General features: G+C 37.0%; 2 protein-coding genes across 4 annotated transcripts in view; one reads left to right on the forward strand and one right to left on the reverse strand.

Moving 5' to 3' along the window:
* The window catches only part of scamp1 (secretory carrier membrane protein 1), a 212033-nt gene extending 207238 nt beyond the window's left edge, over nucleotides 1-4795 (reverse strand). For both annotated transcript variants that reach the window (XR_010898975.1, XM_067423747.1), the window contains exon 1: nucleotides 4620-4795. Coding sequence is in view for 1 of the 2 variants with exons in the window: in XM_067423747.1 (XP_067279848.1) it covers nucleotides 4620-4676 (57 nt within the window). In the remaining variant the exon portion in view is untranslated. The remainder of the gene's footprint in view (nucleotides 1-4619) is intronic.
* Nucleotides 4796-6159: 1364 nt separating this feature from the next.
* tor1 (torsin family 1) lies at nucleotides 6160-20184 on the forward strand. Of its 2 annotated transcripts, none has more exons than XM_067423749.1 (5): nucleotides 6160-6488; nucleotides 9578-9843; nucleotides 9968-10143; nucleotides 13044-13171; nucleotides 18418-20184. In XM_067423749.1, the coding sequence occupies exons 1-5, from the start codon at nucleotides 6302-6304 to the stop codon at nucleotides 18660-18662; spliced, it is 1002 nt and encodes a 333-aa protein (XP_067279850.1). In that variant the 5' UTR covers nucleotides 6160-6301; the 3' UTR covers nucleotides 18663-20184. The 2 variants fall into 2 exon arrangements, with proteins under 2 accessions (XP_067279850.1, XP_067279849.1); XM_067423748.1 differs by lacking the exon at nucleotides 6160-6488 and adding an exon at nucleotides 8584-8895.
* The last annotated feature ends 546 nt before the right edge of the window (nucleotides 20185-20730 follow it).

The raw sequence follows: 20730 nt of genomic DNA on the forward strand, positions 1-20730 counted from the left end.
CCTACCCCTAAACCTATCCATCACACAAAACTTTCTGAATTTTTACATTTTCAAAAAAACTCTGTATGATTTATAAGCTTGTTTCCTCATGGGAACCTCAATTTAGGTCTCAACAGTGACTCGAGTCCCCATGAGTCTGCATGACGTCCCTACTAGGAAATAAAAACATGATCACACACACAGCTGAGTAGTTTTAGAGTTTGGCAGTTGCTGCATTATGAAATCACTGTAATAAGGTGAAATCTGCTTCGTCTGAGGCACATGCATGTATTCAGTTTGTCTCATACACACACAGATCTGCAACATCCTGCAGCACGCCTACTTGTTGATGAGGATGCATCATTTCAGACTGCTTCAGCACGACGTGAGACTCGTTTCTACCAGGATCTCATCCAGGATAAAGACTATTTACTCTGTGGTTTCATTCACACAGCCTTTATAGTCACAAATGCTTAACTTAACTGTTACCACACAGCAAACTCTGGTGAAGAATGCTTCATCCTCCAAACTCAAAGAGTTTGCCTTTTGATTTATATCATGCCAAGGAGAGCTAAGGTGAATGTTTTGATTCACTTCCAATCTCTCTCACACAAAGCGTTTGACATCAGTGGAAGAAGTGGACAAAACTGACAGACATCAGATCCCTGACCGCATTTCAGCAGAAACAAACTAGATAGTTTGTTAACTTATTGATATACAAACATGACAAACATAAAAGTATAACCTATAACAGAGTAGACTGTTATTGGCTATATCATTTTTATTATATAATAATAATAACAACCATTTGTTATTGTGTTGTCATTCACATTATTATTAGCCCTATCATCAGTATTTTTTGGGGCGGCAGTGGCTCAGTGGTTGTCTACAAACCGAAAGGTTGGTGGTTCAATTCCCAGTTCCTGACCAAGTGTCGGTGTCCTTGAGCAAGACACCTCACCCCAGCTGCTCCCGACGAGCTGGATGGCGCCTTACATGGCTGACACCGCCGTCGGTGTATGAATGGTTGAATGTGAGGCAAAAATGTAAAGCGCTTTGGATGGCCATAGGGTCTGTTAAAAGCGCTATATAAATGCAGTACATTTACCATTTATGTTAATGTGCTATATGCAAAAAAACAACAACTACGAAATGCTGACGTTTTCAACATGCTAAAACTGTCCAAAAAATGGTGTCTCTTTTATAACAAGCACTCGTGAGCTTTGGCATAATCTGTGAACAGGTATATCACCTTGTAATTACATGTTGATGTGGGCTGTAGTTTTGTAGTCTGTTTTTAAAATATTTCCAATGAATATTACCCTCATTTTATGAGCATGTTGGCAAATAAAATGTATTATTATTATTATTATTAAATGCCAGCTATACCCTGTGGTGATGATGGGAAGCTATGGCAGGACAATCTGATGATAACAACAGCCTAATAATAATAATAATTTAATATATTTATGGCAAAACATATTCTAACATGAGAATGAACCTCATTGGTTCTCGAGAAAGCTCAAACGTGATGCGAAACACAAGAATGAACCTCATTGGTTCTTGAGGAAGATCAAACGCGTATTGATTAATGACCGTTTGAATCTTTATTTGAGGATTGAAAACAAACGCGGAAGAGAAGACAATGCTGAATAAAGTCGTAGTTTTTGTTATTTTTGGACCAAAATGTATTTCCGATGCTTTAAGAGATTCTGATTAACTAACTGATGTCTCATATGGACTACTGTGATGATGTTTTTATTCCCTTTCTGGACATGGACAGTATAGTGTCCACACTTAGATACGCTGTCGGACTAAATATAAAATATCTTAAACTGTGTTCTGAAGATGAACGGAGGTCTTACGGGTGTGGAACGACATTAGGGGGAGTCATTAAGGACATCAATTTCATTTTTGGGTGAACTAACCCTTTAACTGAAGGTGCCACTGTCTGTATGCTGATTGGCTAAGAGGAGCAAACATCTAACAGGTTTTCAGTCAAACAAACGTGAGGTCTCGAAGCAAAACCCAGCAAACCAATCAACATCTTCAAGCTCATTTCCAGTAAGACAGTCTATATGCACTCAAGAAAGACGCAAGTCAGAAACACAATGCAATCAGGGATCCGCATGAATTATTGAGCCATGTGCCGCTACAGTCGGTCGGCTAAAGGGCCGTGCTGGTGTTGAGTTACCACGGCAACCCGTGGCTGCATACCATTACTGATCGCTTAACGATTTCCGTCTGACCAGTTTGAGTTTAATGATGACTTAAGAGGTATGCTTTAATAAAAAACACTTCAGATGAGGCAAAAATGCTGCTACTGATGATTGTGTGTGTGTTATTGGAAATGAGGAAGAGAGAGACCTGGGTGACCAAAAGAGGTCTAAATGATCATGTCCTATGCGGTCAAACAAAAGCCACAATCTGCTGTGCATGAATTTGCATTTGTCCCCCTGCACCTTCAAGCCGGGTCCGACCCCACCTGTGAGTCTACAACACCTGTAATGTCAATTAAACTGATTCTCCCCGGAGACTAGAGGGGAAAGGAAAACAATGGAGGAAAAACTCCAGGCAGATGGCCATTGTGTTTTAAAGCCTGACTAATTTCTGTAAATGGAACAGCCTAATGAACAAAACATAAAAGAAAATCAAAAACAAAATTTTAATATTTGATTCATTTGATCAGTTTTATGGCTCATAGTGAGAACATGGAGCTCATACCAAAGGCCAAAACTGAGCAAAATCTGTCATTTGATTAAATTTATGAGGCCAAAAAGTAAGATTGAAATTTGTCAATGATATCTTTATATACAGACTAGCATAAAATGCATATAAATATCAGTTATTACTCTATATATCTGCCAAAGAAATGTTAAAATATTACACTCAATAAATGCTGGGTTAAAAATAAACTAAGTTAGGTTAAATACGGACAAACCCAGCAATCAGGGTAATTGTTTGACCAACCTGTTGGGCAGTTTTATTTAACTCAACTATTGTTTAAAAATGACTATAATGGCCTAAAATTAACCCAAAGTGATAAAATCTGACACATAATTACTAATAGCAACAGTAAAAAAGGTGAACATTTATTAATGAGCAATTTAATAAATGTTTATTATTCAAGTATTATTTTTTAACCTTACATTATTTACTACATTATTATAACTACAACATTATTTATGAACATGAATAAATGTTCATTTATACACATTAATAATCACTAAGGATCTGGGTTCATTTTAAGCTAGCAATGATAGCATTTTTTAAACAGTATTTGAGTTAAATAAAACTACCAAAAAGGTAGGGTTACTTTTAACCCACCATTTTTAAGTGTAGTTTTCTAATCAAAGCTTTGTAGTTTTAATTTACAATGCAATGATAATTTGAGAGATGAGCAAACAAACCTTCCTCGTCTTAAGACTGATCATATTTCATACTCACATTTGTTATAATAATTGTTGTATGTACAAGAATCAAGTAAACCTAAGTTGCTTTATTCGAATGTGTTCAGCTTGAAATTAGCAATATAATAGTTATTCATATGTTTATTTATAAAAATCACAAGATTTCACAGGGTGGACATTTATTCAATTATACTAAAATTACTTGCTACAAAAAGTCTAAACTGTCAATCAGATGACAGAAGGCATGTAGGAGATTGTGCAACAGGCTTTTTCAGCAAAGTTTGATCACGTTAATATGTAGTAATGCCTTAGAAATTAATCTATCAAATATATCACAGTAGGATTGAGAGGGTTAACTCATTTGGAAAGTGCTGTTATTTCGACAAATCACCAGCTTTGATCCATTAAGGTGCACAGACGACAATTGCTTCCATGCTTGGATCAATGTAGCTCCACAAAATAAAAAATAAAACAGGCTGCAGGGATCTAATTCCCTCAGCTGACCAGAGCTGCACACACACACACACACACACACACACACACACACACACACACACACACACACACACACACACACACACACACACACACACATCTCACTGATCAAAACAGGGGCGGCCTACATCATCCATCTATCTATCCCAGCAGCCCAAGCCCAAACACACACACACACATACACACACACATCACCCTTTATTGACCATAAACATCATTAATCAGCCCCATGTAACTGTGCACAGACTGTAAAGAGACCATATTCTTTTCAGACACTGACAACTTCAATAACAACAGATAATTCACTAGTTAACAGACACTATGAATATAATATAAAGCTCAGGTTAGAAACCAAACCCAGAATTGAAGCCTGTATCAGCTGAACATAATATTAATAATAATAAAGCATAATCAATTAAATGTTGATGTGTTGGTCAAATGTAATTCATAGATCATTAAAGGCTTTTTTGGACTGACTAAACTCATAATCCGAATCAAAATCCCAATAATAATAAAGAATAATGCTAACAAACAAAACCACAGACCACTATTATAACATATTTTTACACAACTGACTGCTGAACAACAGGTTCGGTCTTTCCACTGAATATATTAGCATTAAATTACTTTATTTTCCATAAACGTGATCGAAATGACTAGAAAATGTATTGACTTTATATGTAAAAAGCAGCACACCGAATCACAGGGATAAAAGCAGCGCTGCTGTGGCGTTACCTGGAACGGGTTGCTGAAGTCCGGGTCCGCGAAGGGGTTGCTGTCAAAATCTGACATTTTTCCGGTTGAATCGGGGCTGTAATGTTGGACTAAATTAACCGTTTTCGGCAAGAAACGCACCAGCAGCTCGAGACTGATCCGCAACCGCAAAATGGCAGAACCGGAGATGACGTCACGCGTCAGCTGCACGTCTTCACTTCTGTATGATCAAATACACGTAATAAAATGTGCTCCTAAATATTATTTTATTAGCATTTTAAACTTTTTATGCGTATTGTATTACTTTATACTTAATTAGGCTACATAAATTACATCTTATTTACCTTTCATGGTTTGTTTCCTTATTATGGCTACTATTTCGTCATGTTGTTGCCTACACCTTTATCTCTCTATATTTGTTTTTATTAAGTCATTTGGACTAAAATGCGGAAAAGAAAACGTTCATTTCACATTATACTGACCTTATATCACATTATACTCACATTATTTCTGCCACCTAGAGTGCATTAGTAATAATTACATCTAAGCAGAATATGTAGGCCCTATTCATCTATTCTTAAATGTTTCCTGAGCATATATATTATTTTGGGTTTGTTTGATACTGTATGAGTAAAATATGAGATATTCACCTCAGCAATGGTCTTACACTATAAAATATTCTCCAAGACTTTGCTCTCAGTTAAATTCTGAATAAAGGATATTAATGTTTTGGCACTTCTGCTAAACACAGCTGTATCTGTCAAACTCTTCAGTCAAAAGGGCAGGTGTTGGAGTGACAGATGTTAACAATAGTTAGCTTCAAAATATATATTTATTTTTAGACATAATTAAATCTGCCTTTAGGGTGTTCCCGTCTTCTGATTAGACAACTAGCCCACTGATACAATCCAGTGCCTGGTGATATATTTATTATTTTCAGATAGTAGTTTCAATTGAATCTCTCGCTATTGGCTTTAAAGAAGGGACCCTACAGATAATGGTGCATATTTATGCACAATGCATGCCTTAAATAAATGATTTTAGCTTTCATTATCATGTCAGAAGGTTCAAAGGGGGAAAAGTATTTCAAACTTGACCAGTTTAACAACATTTTTGGCATTACAGAGTGACTGCACCATTCGTGTCAAATCATATAGAAGAAAAATCATCCTGACACAATTTTTTTTGTTGGTGGATATATGTTGTATCTTTGAATACCTTGGTGTTTCTGTGATACCAAACAAGCTATATCGGACACTGATACACTTGGGCTAGGCTACAGGAGAGCTTTTTTCAGAATATTTAAGAAATTAGTTTAATGAAGAAGTGAGTTTAATTCAATGTCAAAGTGGAATATAGGATGCAATATAATTTGCAAACTTCCAAATGAATTAACAATTTGCAATTAGTAATTTTTAATAATAAAAATATAATAATTAATGTATTTTAAAGAGTGTGAAACATTGAAGGAATTGTTTGGGATAGAGCAACCAAAAGCAGGTTTTACAGCTTTCTTCCTGCTTTATTATAATGGGCGTTTCTATGACGCCATGGCGTGGAACTCCTCGCAGCGCGTGCTCGGCGGACTCTTTTGATTCGGTTCCCGGAAGTCGCTCATAATTGTTTACTAAAGCAGATTAGCCCGATATTGATGTGCTGTTGATTCAGATCACCTTGTCCTCTCTCCAGTGTCAGCCTGCAGAATGCGGTTGACGTGTTGGCTGGCGCTCGCGGGCTGTGTGTCGCTCACGGCGGCGATAGAGCCGATCAGCACCAGCATCGCCGTCGGGATGGCCGCGGCTCTCACCGGCTTTCTGGCCACGTATCAGAACGTGCTCTACTACTTTCACGAGTGCTGCAGACCGGAGTGGATCTCATACAACAAAACAGGTTTGTACGGCATGTTTGGTCTTTATTTGTAGTTCTGGGATGAGCGTATGGTTCCGGTGTCCAATGGTTGGTCATATAGTAACGTATAAACCCGCGATTTCCATATTAAAATGAATTAAATCCACATTTATGTTTATTTGCATATCAAATAGCCAAACAAAGAGACAGCCAAGGCATGCAGAATTTATTAACAGCCTCTTGTGATGTTTACTTCCTGATAGTATTTTAAATCATGCAATGCCCCTGAAATGCAAAGCATACATACATACATAGTATATCTATCTATCTATCTATCTATCTATCTATCTATCTACACGTTGGATGCAGTGGTGTAAAGCACGCCGCCACTGGACTCTTGAGCAGTGGAGACGTGTTCTCTGGAGTGACCCATCATGCTTCTCTGTCTGGCTATTCGATGGACGAGTCTGGGTTTGGTGGTTGCCAGGAGGATGGTACTTGGCTGCCTGCATTGTGCCAAGTGTAAAGTTTGGTGGAGGGGGGATTATAGTATTGGGTTGTTTTTCAGGGGTTGGACTTGGCCTCTTAGTTCCAGTGAAAGGAACTCTTTATGCTTCAGCATACCAAGACATTTTGGGCAATTTCATGCTCCCAACTTTGTAGGAGCAGTTTGGGGATGGACTTTCTGTTCCAACATGACTGCTCGCCAGTGTACAAAGTGTCGGTCCATAAAGACATGGATGAGCGAGTTTGGTGTGGAGGAACTTGACTGGCCTGCACAGAGTCCTGACCTCAACCCGATAGATCACCTTTGGGATGAATTAGAGCAGAGACTGTGAATCAGACCTTCTCACCTGACAGCAGTGCCTGACCTCACAACTGCACTTCTAGCAGAATGGTCAAAAATTCCCATAAACACACTCCTAAACCTTGTGTAAAGCCTTCCCAGAAGAGTTGAGGCTGTTATAGCTGCAAGGGGTGGGCCAACTCCATATTAAACCCTACGGATTGAGAACGGGATTTCATTAAAGCTCATGTGCACGTAAAGGCAGACGTCCCAAAACTTTTGGGTATGCAATATTGCATTATCTGGAAATGTATAATCATGTGTTAAAGCACAAATTCTTGTATTGGTGCTGATAATGAGTTCCACGTGTTCCCAGTCAATTTGAATGCTATTCATATTAATTAATAATGTGTAAGTCGCTTTAGATAAATGAGCACATGTGTAAATAAGTAAACATATTTCCTCCGTAACTGGTATAACTATCTCTGGTCAGGACATTCCCCTCTCCACAACTGTCACCAACCTTGCTTTACCATTTGACCCACAACTCAGCTTCGAAGCCCATATCAAAAACCTCTGCAAGACTTCTTTCTACCATCTCAGAAATATTGCTAAACTCCGTCCAACAATAACCTTAGCAGATGCTAAAAAACGCTGGTCCACGCCTTTGTCTCCTCCAGACTGGATTACTGTAATGCACTTCTCATCAGGATCCCTAACAAAAGCTTGCAGAGACTGCAGTGTGTTCAGAATAGTGCAGCAAGGATCCTGTTGAGAGTTCGAAAATTCGATCACATCACACCATTCTCCATTCACTTCACTGGCTTCCTGTTTCCACCAGGATTGAATACAAGTCTCCCTTCTAACCCACCAGTGCATCTATGGAAATGCTCCCTTCTATGCTCCCCTCGTTTTTGAGACTTTTAAAAAAGGACTTAAAATATTTATTTTTGGGAGTGCTTATGTCCTTTAGCTATTAAATCTATTTGTATTTTTCCATTTTTAAATTATCTTAACTGTAGCACTTTGAGATTTGTTCCAAATGTAAAGTGCAATACAAATAAAATGTATTATTTTTTTATTTTTTATTATTACATGTAATGATAATATTATTCACCCAGAAATCATAGCCTAACTAATATATTCCCAGGGTTTTTTTTAACCTTCAAGTAGTTTTATTTAACTTGACACTCCTGAGGAATAATCCCTTAATCTTCGTCTGCATATTTTTCTTTGTAAAATGTGCATGTATTGTATAGACAGAGTGGCACACACTGACCAGTGACCTAACAGTCAAAGCAAAATCAACATGCACTATTGAACCGAACGCTGCGCGCATGCGTTATTTGTCGCACGCGTTGGACGTCACGTTTTTCTCAAGCCGGAAGTGCGGGCTGCGAGTGAGTTGGAGCCTTCGGCTTGTTTTCCTCCCGTTTCCAATTAAAAGCATCGATGTTTAATGTAGTAAAATGAAAGCTCGACCGCCTCGCGCATGGATAACCTTACTGCACTGCATCCTGGTCTCAGGGCTGATCGTGGAGGCCATAGAGCCCGTGTCCACCACACTGCTTGTGGGAACAGGAGTTGCTATGCTGGGCAAAAAAATATATCGCTATTTATATGAAGCGTGTGACGAGAACTGGGTCAACTTTAATGCAACAGGTGAAAATGTGATCAGAATGTGTATTATAGTTTGATTTGATCATGCATATGTGCATTATGTAACGTAAAAGCACCAAAAAAGCAACTTATTGTACGTTGATTTTACAATCTGTTACGAATGACAAATATTATTTTTTGAAATTTTACAGCCAGATTGTATGTTTGTTTTTAAATTATCATTGTAAACAAAGACATTTATAAAACAGTGTTTGTACTATGTGCTTTGATTTGAAAATGTTTAAATGTAGGCCATATTTATGAATTGCTTGATTTTTAAAAGTGCTTGAAATATCGAAAGGCAGGATGAAATTAGTGTCATTATGTCATAATTTCATGCAAAATTAGAGCTGCATTATGAATGCGTGTTTCCGCCACAGAATAAATTGAGACCTTTTTTTCTCACGATAGTGATTTTCATCTCGCAATTGACTTTTTTTATCTCAAAAAATTGTGAGTTGTAAAGTCCGAATTGTTCAAGCCTATTATTATCTCAATTGTCTTATTCAGAATCTGTTAGATTTGATCAGCCAACATGCATCGGAACAATACAACTGTTTTTTTTTTTCTTGTTTGAAGTACAGTGACACTTGTTTTGTTGTCTCATGCATGTATTTATTTATTTGGCGTGCAGATGTTGCGTATAAATCATATGTTTGCTGTAAATCTGTTTTCTCATCCTCAGGACTGAAGTATGACCTCAACACCAAGCTGTACGGACAGCACGTGGCTGCTCGGGTCGTCCTGAAAGCCGTCACAGGTTTCATGAACAATGAAAACCCAAAGAAACCTCTGGTTCTGTCCCTCCACGGCTGGACCGGGACTGGGAAGAACTTCGTGAGCCAGCTGATAGCCGAAAATATATACAAGAAAGGGATGTCGAGCAGCTTTGTTCATCTGTTTACAGCAACGGCACACTTTCCCCACGAGAAACACATCGACACATACAAGGTAACCTGTTTATATATGTAAATACACTAATATAGTGTTATGTACTTCACTGCACCAACAAACTGCATCCAGTTAAATGTTTTATAGTCAAATATGTACAACATGTATGTTTGCATTTGTTTAGTCCCAGTTACAGGACTGGGTGAAGGGGAATGTGTCCAACTGCCCACGTTCCATGTTCATCTTTGATGAAATGGATAAAATGCATCCCGGGCTGATCGACAGTATAAAGCCTTACCTGGACTTCTATGACAATCTGAACGGAGTGTCGTACAGACAGGCCATCTTCATTTTCCTCAGGTCAGTGTTAGAAATAAAAGTATGTGCTTACATAATGTGTTTAATTATCATGTATACATAAATACACACACATGGATGTATCTTAAAATATGTGATATGACTACATTATATATGGAAATATTTCTTATATATACATGTTTGTATGCAAATATACATAATTATTATACACATTACACACACATTCTGTAAACGCATACATGCGTGTGTGCGTGTGTGTGTGTGTGTGTGTGTGTGTGTGTGTGTGTGTGTGTGTGTGTGTGTGTTAGGGCTGGACGATATGGCCAAAATTTATATCACGATATATTTCTTAATTTTGGTCGATACGATATAATTTCGATATCGATATGAACTATATAAAAGCTTTAGAAAAACTACCAAGAACTGCCACAAAGGATTTCTGTACCTACAAACTTCTGACAAATTAATTTGCCAAGTCTATGAAACCTCCTCCTATAAAACTATATAATATTTCAGAAATAAAAACGGTACAAATAAATTAATGTTCACCTTTTATTTGTATTTAGCCTTTATACGAACAAGAAATGTGAAATCACCATCAAATAAACAAGACTCTCACTTCGCAGACGCAGTTTATTGAGCATTTAAGTTTTAAATTTCAGTGAAGAACGATTCATAGCGCTATATTCTCCTTTTATGCAAAACTATACCTTTATCTACTGATGCACAAAAAAATAAATAAAAGAAGACTCAATTCAGTGGCCTATTTGTGCTCTGTTTGAGATGATTGCACGCTGCTTTTTGCAAGGCTTTAAACACGAGCAAATGATACATTTTCGTGAAGCCATGTCTGACCGTCTTTCACAAGCTTTGAAAGGTAATTTAAACGAGAATGAACGCATTGGTGTTAATACATGACATTGTGTGCAAATGTGGAAAGTATTAAAACAAATGTGCCACTTGCCTCTTACATAAATAGTCTACATGGATTATTTGTAATGCTTGGCATCGTATTATTAGACATTAGATTGATGCATCCATGTCGATGTATTGTTACACCCCTAGTCGGCACCTCTCCGGCACAAGTTTAATATCAGCCCCATTCGCACGGGATTCGTATTATCTGGGGACCTCTGGTGATTTGTAATAATTGCAGAGAATGTCTGTGATCTTAATCTCGTGCGAATCGGCCATGTCTGTAATTTGTAAAGTAAAAACTCCCCCGCAAATTAGCCTACCTACCATATTTCGCCGAACACCGCGGTCCTGTGATAACATTAGTCCTGTGCGAATCGACATCTCTGTGATTTGGCCAGGATTAGGCGGATTGTATATACTTTTTGCAAGCTTTTTTTCTTCCTGTGAGCATTTCTATCTTTATCTTTCACGAAGAATAAAGTCTGCATTCATAACGCGCACCGTTCAGTCATTCCCGTGCAGCCGCGCCCACACGGATTATACTTTCACTTTAGAATGAGTAGGCCTATCAATTTGAGAGTAATCTGATTGAATGGTGTGTTTAATATTAACATCAACACTGTTCTGAATGAAAAACATAACAGAACAGTATAGTACAATGACAATCTTGTTTAAATAGGCGCTTTTACATTTAGTTTTGAAAATGAATCTTCCGCCGTAGGCTATATTGTCAGCTTCCTACTCGTGATAAATGAAATCTGATTCCTGCCGCTGGTCTGAGCTCAGTTATGGCGTCTTTTCGCTAACTGAGCGAAATTATATTTATTTATTAGGCTACTGTAAAATAATCAAAACGATATCGATGCCTGTTCATGATTTCATACAGCTATCTATAACGAACATCATATCCGGGAGAAGTCAGTAAATTCGCAGTAGGAGTAAAATCACAGGCTTTGCTTATCCCGTGCGAATGCGCCACGCAAAACTCAGATGATGAGTCATTTCTAAATCACAGAGGTCCCTAGATAATACTAATCCCGTGTGAATAGTGCTTTAGATAGACGAACCACTTCCACGCCACTAAAGAAAGTTAGTCTTTCTTCTCTTATCAACTATTTATTTCTCCTTACTTGTGGAAGCTCGTTCAGTCACATTTGTGTTGCGGTCAGGGAAACTCTCTTTGTAGCTAAAACGTGCCGCGTTGGATCTATCAGCCTACTACTGCTGCTGAGCCCTGGCTGCGTATCCGTGGTGTAGGCCTACGTCATCACGCAAGAAGCCAATCGTGTTCTGCTCTTATGATGGCATGCGCCCTGAACGTCAGTCATATCGAAATATCGGAAATGTGTTTAAAAATCATATCACCGTTATTGAAAAAAATTATATCGCGATATATATTGATATTGAATTATTGTCCAGCCCTAATGTATGTATGTATGTATGTGTATATATATATATATATATATATATATATATATATATATATATATATATATATGTGTGCATGCATGCATTTATTTGATCAAAAATGTAGTAAAACAGTAGTGTGAAATATTATTAAAGTTTAAAATAATCAATTTTAAGCAGAGAAGCGGTTTTCAACATTGATAATAAGAACCATTATTGATAACTGAGCTGCAAATCCTCATATCAGAATGATTTCTGAAGGATCATGTGACACTGAAGACTGGAGTAATGATGCTGAAAACTCAACTTTGATCACAGGAAAACATATTATATATATATCTATATCTATATATATATATATATATATATATATATATATATATATATATATATATATAGATATATAGATATATATAATATAAAAAGCAGTTATTTTAAATTGTAGTAATAATATTTTCCAAATACAACTATATTTTTTGATAAAATTAAAGCAGACTTGGTGAGCAGAAGAGACTTAGAAAGTAACTTATTCCTAACTTTTGACTGGTATCTATTTGCTCTGAATTTTTTTTTTAATCAGAGGACGCTTTTACACCCAGATGTTTTTGTTTTTCCAGTAACGCCGGCGGTGAGAACATCGTTCAGGTGGCTCTGGATTTCTGGAAGGACGGGAGAGAGCGAGAGGAGATCCAGCTGAAGGATCTAGAGACGGCACTGTCACTGTCCGTCTTCAACAACAGAAACAGTACGTCACATGCCTCATTAGGGGTTCAAGCACGAAGTGCTGAACACCTATTGTATTTGTGCTGATTTTTATTAGGGGTTCAAGCACGAAGTGCTGAAACCCTATTGTAATTGTACTGATTTTTATTATTATTATTCTGCCGTAAAACTCATCGTGCAGACCAAACCGTAAGGGCTAGAGACTTGAAACTTGGCCAATAGGTAGTCCAAAAATCGAGGAGAGGTTATCAAATTATGAGCCAGATTGGCCAATAGGTGGCGCTACAGCAACCAAAAACGCGAAATGGCTCATAACTCTTAAATCGTTCGTCCAAAGGGTCAAGTGTCTTATATCATTGGAAAGCTGAGACCTTGGCGAACAAAACGTATATCTCCGATTTCATTTCCGGTATGCAAATTTTTCCGCCATTTTGAATTTTGTCAAAAACCTACTTTTGCGAACTAGTCCCTGGTTTTTTGACATATCGGAACCAAACCAGTGCCAAAATGTTCTCTCTAGTCTGAATATCAATAATTATCAAAAAAAAGTTGAAATTTTGACTCATGGACGAAAAGGGGCGTGGAAATGTACATTTAAGGCGGAGCCTATTTTACTAAAGAGGCTATAACTCAAGAAGGAAATGAGATATCTTCACCAAACTTGGTACGCATGTGTATGGGCTCATTTTGAGGTCAGGATAAAAAAAATTTGAAAATTGACCACTTGGTGGCGCTATAATGTGGAAAAAACATGAAATTAGCTATAACCACGCGACCGCTAGTCCGATTGACCTGAAAATTGGTATGCCGTGTCTTGGCCCAAGCTACCATGTATGTGTATGAGGACATTGGTGTGTCTCAAAAAACATGGCGGCCATAGACCAATGAATTTTGAGCACCTATTAGACAAGGTTAATGGAGGTTGAATGGAACGAAACTCAGTGGGCATGTTTGACTCATAGTCCTAGAGGTCTGTAAGAATTTTGAAAGAAATCGGCCACTAGTTGGTGCTAACGAGTTTTATGGCTCTGAAATCACGTGGTGTTGCACATATCCATGAAATATGCATATCATTTGATAGATCTCCTCATGATGAACAACTTTGCCTCTAGAACCATTGCTGTCAATCAAATTATTAATTAAATTTTTGTAATTATGTTAAAAACCTACTTTTGCGAACTAGTCCCTGGTTTTTTGCCCAATCAGAACCAAACCAGTCTAGGATAATTCTCTGGACTCTCTAGATTAATAATTATCAAAAAAAAGTTGATTTTTTGCATTTGCATGGCTATAACAGGGCCATTTAGAAAAGAGGCGTGGCAAAATACGCTCAAAAGCCTATAAATCCTAAGGGAAAACTCAAAACTTCACGAAAATTGTTGGGTATATGTGGCATAACATGTTGAAGACGCATGCAAAGTTTCATGGAGATCGGAGTATAGGTGGCGCTATAAGTGTTAAAAAGCTTTGAAAACCATGTATTCCCTATGGTGAATTGCCTGTATTGGCTATAAATGGTATTTTCCATCTCTGTAATCAGGTGGGGTTAAAACAGCCACATAATATGCATATATTATGATAGATGTTCTCATACTGAACAACTTTGCCTCAAGAACCAATACTGTCAATCAAATCTTTATTTAAATATTCACAACTATGTTAAAAACCTCGTTTTGCAAACTAGTCCTTGGTTTTTTGCCTGATCGGAACCAAACCACAGCAGTATGATTCTCTGGACTCTCCTGATCAATAGTTGTCAAAAACATGTTGAACTTTACACTTTAGGTAGCTATAACAGGATCATTTGGAGAATAGGTGTGGTAAAACATGCTCAAAAGCCTATTAATCCTGAAAGAAAAATCAAAATTTCACAAAAATAGGTAGGCAAATGCAACATGTGACTCTAAAGAAGCATGCAACTTTTCATGGAGATCGGGCGTTAGATGCCTCTATAACAGTAAAAAAGGTGACAGTGCAAATGCGTATATGGCATATTACCTAAAATTGCCACCGGAGGCCAGCAGAGGACCAGTCATTGGTTCATTCTGTCCACTGAGCATAAACTTTAAAAAACATTATAATAGCATTTCAAATTATATTTTGTCAGTGTTACCAATTAATTTGTTCATTTGATTTATGTTTCACAAATAATTATTATATTACAATAAAAATAATGCCGGAAAATGTTTTAAAATGGGAAAACCTGGAATAAGCTAGTTGTTACCTATCATTTATTTCAAATATCTGTATCTTCAACAATATGTGCATGTGAGAAAAGCATGTTTGATTGCATTAACTTGGAAAATGTGCTCATTTAAAATGAAAATGAGTGGTGCTCTGCTGCCACCTGCTGGCTCATATAGTCATTTTGTCATACTATTTACTGATCATGTTCTATAATTCCTATTTAGACAATGTAAAGTCACTTTTACAACATTTACAATCACATTTTGTCAAAATAATTTATTTCAAATATATCTGCAACTAAATTAAAGTTTAAATGAGTTAACATGAAAAATGTGCCTATTACATATTCCTTACAATTACAATTACAAAACCACCAGAGGGCAGCAGAAGACCACTCATTGGTTCATTCTGCTCACAAAGCATATAAATAAACGTTTTAAAATCATTAAAATAATATTGCAAATAAAATGTTCTCAATGTTTGCCAGTTTGATGTGTTTTTTTTAACAATAATATTACATTACAAATAAAATAACACCTGAAATTAAAGGGGAAAACAATGACTAAGCAATTTATCTATCATTTATTTCAAATATCTATATAAGCATTATTTAATTTATTCATATGTAAAACAGAAGTGTGTGTGTGTGTGTGTGTGTGTGTGTGTGTGTGTGTCTGTCATGCTAGCAAACAACATTTGCAACATGCTACACACGCTAGCAGTGATTAGTAAAGTGTTAAATCAGGCAAAGAACATAGTAAGAACTCTATAAACATTATAGTAACCATCTATAAACACCTAACAACTGCCTAGCAACACCATAACAACCATCAAGAACAACCTAGCAACCACCTAGCAGCATGTTAATCCTGTTAGCAAAGTAAAATAGTAATTTTGTCATACTATTTATTAATATTGTTCTATAATTCATATTTGGACTTAATAAAGTCACTATTATAATATTTAAAATCACATTTTGCCATTTTATCACTTCATTTCACCTGATATCTCTCAAATTCATTCAGTGCTTAAAAACCTTTCATGCAAAAGGTGTCAAATGCTTAAAGACCTTAAATGGCTTGAACCCCGCTAAATGCTGCTCGCAGCTTTAATTATTATTATTATTATTATTCTGCCGTAAAACTCATCGTGCAGACCAAACCGTAAATGCTAGAGACTTCAAACTTTGTCAATAGGTAGTCCAAAAATCGAGGAGAGGTTATCAAATTATGAGCCAGATTGGCCAATAGGTGGCGCTACAGCAACCAAAAACGCGAAATGGCTCATAACTCCTAAACCGTTCATCCTAAGGGTCAAGTGTCTTATATCATTGGAAAGCTGAGACCTTGGCGAACAAAACGTATATCTCCGATTTCATTTCCGGTATGCAAATTTTCCCGCCATTTTGAATTTTGTCAAAAACCTACTTTTGCGAACTAGTCCCTGGTTTTTTGACATATCAGAACCAAACCAGTGCCAAAATGTTCTCTCTAGACTGAGTATCAATAATTATCAAAAAAAAGTTGAAATTTTGACTCATGAACGAAAAGGGGCGTGGAAATGTACATTTAAGGCGGAGCCTATTTTACTAAAGAGGCTATAACTCCAGCAAGAAATGAGATATCATCACCAAACTTGGTACACATGTTAATGGGCTCAGTCTTTGGTCACTATAAAAAAATCGCGACGATTGGCCACTTGGTGGCGCTATAACATGGAAAAAAACACAAAAAGGGCTATAACCACGCGACCACTTGTCCGATTGACCTGAAAATTGGTATGTGGTGTCTTGGCCCAAGGTACCATGTCTGTCTATGAGAACATTGGCGTATCTCAAAAAACATGGCCGCCATCGGCCAATGAAATTTGAGACCCTATTAGACAGGGTTAACGGAGGTCGATCGGAACGAAACTCAGTAGGCATGTTTGACTCATGGTCCTAGAGGTCTGTAAGAATTTTGAAAGAAATCGGCCACTAGTTGGCGCTAACGAGTTTTATGGCTCTGCAATCACGTGGTGTTGCACACATCGTCAAAATATGCATATCATATCATAGATCTCCTCATGCTGAACAACTTTGCCTCTAGAACCATTGCTGTCAATCAAATCGTTAAATAAATATTTGCAATTATAATAAAAACCTACTTTTGCGAACTAGTCTCTGGTTTTTTGCCCAATCAGAACCAAACCAGTCTAGGACAATTCTCTGGACTCTCTAGATCAATAATTATCAAAAAAAAGTAGATTTTTTATATTTGGATGGCTATAACAGGGCCAATTAGAAAAGAGGTGTGGCAAAATACACTCAAAACCCTATAAATCCTAAGGGGAATCTCAAAACTTCACGAAAATTGTTGGGTATATGTGGCATAACATGTTGAAGACACATGCAAAGTTTTATGGAGATCGGAGTATAGGGGGCGCTATAAGTGTTAAAAAGCTTTGAAAACCATGTATTCCCTATGGTGAATTGCCTGTAAATTGTATTTTCCATCTCTGTAATCAGGTGGGGTTAAAACAGCCACATAATATGCATATATTATGATAGATCTTCTCATACTGAACAACGTTGCCTCTATAACCAATACTGTCAATCAAATCTTTATCTAAATATTCACAATTATGTTAAAAACCTAGTTTTGCAAACTAGTCCTAGGTTTTTTGCCTGATCGGAACCAAACCACAGCAGTATGATTCTCTGCACTCTCCTGATCAATTCATATTTAGACTTTGTAAAGTCACTATTATAATATTTAAAATCACATTTTGTCAGTTAATCACTTCATTTCACCTGATATCTCTCAAATTCATTCAGTGCTTAAAAACCTTTCATGCAAAAGGCGTCAAATGCTTAAAGACCTTAAATGGCTTGAACCCCGCTAAATGCTGCTCGCAGCTTTAATATTGTTTTTGCTTCTGCTAAAATCAGAGCAGAGTAGACCAATCAGACTGGGCCATCTGACCAATCAGAGCAGAGTAGACCAATCTTCAACCTTCAAAACACAAATTTGCCTTTAAAATAGCATCATTTGGTCTCTTAAACCATTTACACATTTTAGTTTTTCTTCTGTCCATCCACAGGTGGTTTCTGGCACACTAGTTTAATCGATAAGAACCTGGTGGATTTCTTCGTGCCGTTCCTTCCTCTGGAGTACAAGCACATCATTCAATGCGGTTTGGCCGAGATGGTCTCCAAGGGTCACGCCCCGGATAAAGAAGTGGTTGAAATGATGGCCCACGACCTGAACTATTTCCCTAAAGAGGAGCGCGTCTTCTCCATGCAGGGCTGCAAGGTCATCCCCAGCAGACTGGACTTCTATGTTTGAACGACAGCGGACAAAGAAAGACTTAAAAACAGCAAACTGGTTATCGTCTGTGCTTTTTTCCACAGAAATCCCTTCTGTTCTTCTGCAATAGAAAGAACTGGAGCCTAATCGCTCCTCAGACATTACAGCTTTACATGATGTCATGCTCTCTAGACTCTAAAGCGGATTTTTTTATTCAATCACAAGTGTTTTATGCACTAATGGACTGTTTTATTGATGTCGGTTGCATCAGCTGCTTAAGTCCTTGTTTTCAAGGGCGTTTCTGTTGATGATGAAGTAGCAGAGGAAGCTATTTTTAAATGACTTTGCACATTGTGGCGCTCTAAAAACACTGGCTGTCGGCGATTTAATGTGTTGGATCTGTATTAATTGTTATCATGGGGGAAAAAACAATTTGCCTTTACCTTGGAATATCACACGCGTTTATTACTGCCTTTCTATGTGTTGGAAAGTTTAAGATGAAGATGATCATTAGCTAGAGGACATTTGTAGCTTAACCTGAATCTCATTTTGGCCTTTGAAATGGAATGATCTTTTGTTTTTTCCCGATTCTATGGAAGCTGTTTCTGCCACCAAATAAAGTCGCAATTACTATTTAATTTTTTTTTATCTCAGAATTCAGACTTTTTTCCCCTCACAATGGCGAGTTATAAATGTAGAATTCTGAGATTAAAAAGTCGCAATTACTTTATGCAATTTTTTTATTTAGTGGCGGAAACGGGCTTCCGTAGGAATCAGATTTGTGTGGTCGATTTATAAGTTGCAATGTTTCTAGCGCCACTGGTTCTAAATGAAAGCTTTGAGTAAATCACAGTGCCTGTTTATCTTACACGAATACAGTTAAACATGCTTTTTTTTAATCCGTTATAGGCACTCGTCATTATTTGATGATCTGGTTTCAACATAATTTCGCATTTCAATCGATTCACCAAGATAAAATGGAAAAATACTTGAAAGATTCAATCTACATTTTGATTTTGATAAAGCTTTATGACCTAAACTTACTCGATTGGTCTTGAGAATTTTGTTTTTGTACATGTTGTCAAGATCATTTCTATTATTTATTTTTAATTTATTTATTGAGCCTCCCAATGGTCCATAATAACTGGATATGAAGTTTTAAAATCATTACACTGTCACAGACATGGCTAGGATTTAAATGTGGTGTATCAGAGAGCAGTCCTGGAAATGAAGGGAGTGGAACAATGTCTAGTAAAACTAGACACTAAGTTTTCACTATATATTCTAGCCAATTAAATATTTTAGTAACGTAAAACTGTAAATTATACATTACATTGCATATTATTCCTGAAAATCATGATTTCCTGGCATTTGTCAAATTGACAGTGTTTCCACAATCTGATCTGTAATTATGTTGGTTTTCTAATATTCAATTTTTTTTTCTTCCTGAGACCCTAATTTTCTCTTTCTTAACTTTCAAGCTAAAAACAACCAACCTGGCAGGGAAAGGTCCAAACACTTTGATAGACTTCCGCTTAGGGTGTGAAAATGTTCCCTAGCAGACTCGTTTTAGAGCGTCTCCACCAACAAAACAGTTCTTCTTTTAGAGTATCTCCTTCAATCTCCACCAAAAAAAAAAAAAAACGTCTTCAGGCTGATCTGTTTGATCATAGATGGGATTTCTTACTGGCTGTATTTATGGTTCACCCATAATAGTCAATCAAAAATTCTAAAGTATATAGACTTTGATGTAGCATTGATGAAATGTACATTAAATACAATTTTAACTGTCAAAACTCTCACACATGCACAAAGCATTAAGAACCCATTTCCCTCTCCAAATACCACACTAACATGAGTCTGTAAATGATTACTTTGCTTTATAATCTTCTTATGGCATCTGAATGATCTAAAGGGCAGGTGAGAATTGCCCCAGGATACCACATAAATACAGATGTATTACATCTGATAACGTCACAGTAAAATACCTGCTCTCTTAAAGGGGCAGTTCACCCCAAATTGGCAATTTTGTCATCACTCACCCTCCTGTCATTCCAAACCCATAAGACTTTTGTTCATCTTCAAACACAAATGAAGATATTTTATA

The sequence above is a fragment of the Pseudorasbora parva genome, chromosome 18 (genome assembly GCF_024679245.1).
Source record: "Pseudorasbora parva isolate DD20220531a chromosome 18, ASM2467924v1, whole genome shotgun sequence".
Classification (NCBI taxonomy): domain Eukaryota; kingdom Metazoa; phylum Chordata; class Actinopteri; order Cypriniformes; family Gobionidae; genus Pseudorasbora; species Pseudorasbora parva.

Bases quoted from the DNA above. Each gene is read 5' to 3' on its own strand.
- tor1 (XM_067423748.1), top strand. From the start codon at position 8,703: ATGAAAGCTCGACCGCCTCGCGCATGGATAACCTTACTGCACTGCATC. The intron at 8,896-9,577 runs GTGAAAATGTGA...TCTCATCCTCAG, and splicing joins GGTCAACTTTAATGCAACAG to GACTGAAGTATGACCTCAAC. The intron at 10,144-13,043 runs GTCAGTGTTAGA...TTGTTTTTCCAG, and splicing joins GCCATCTTCATTTTCCTCAG to TAACGCCGGCGGTGAGAACA.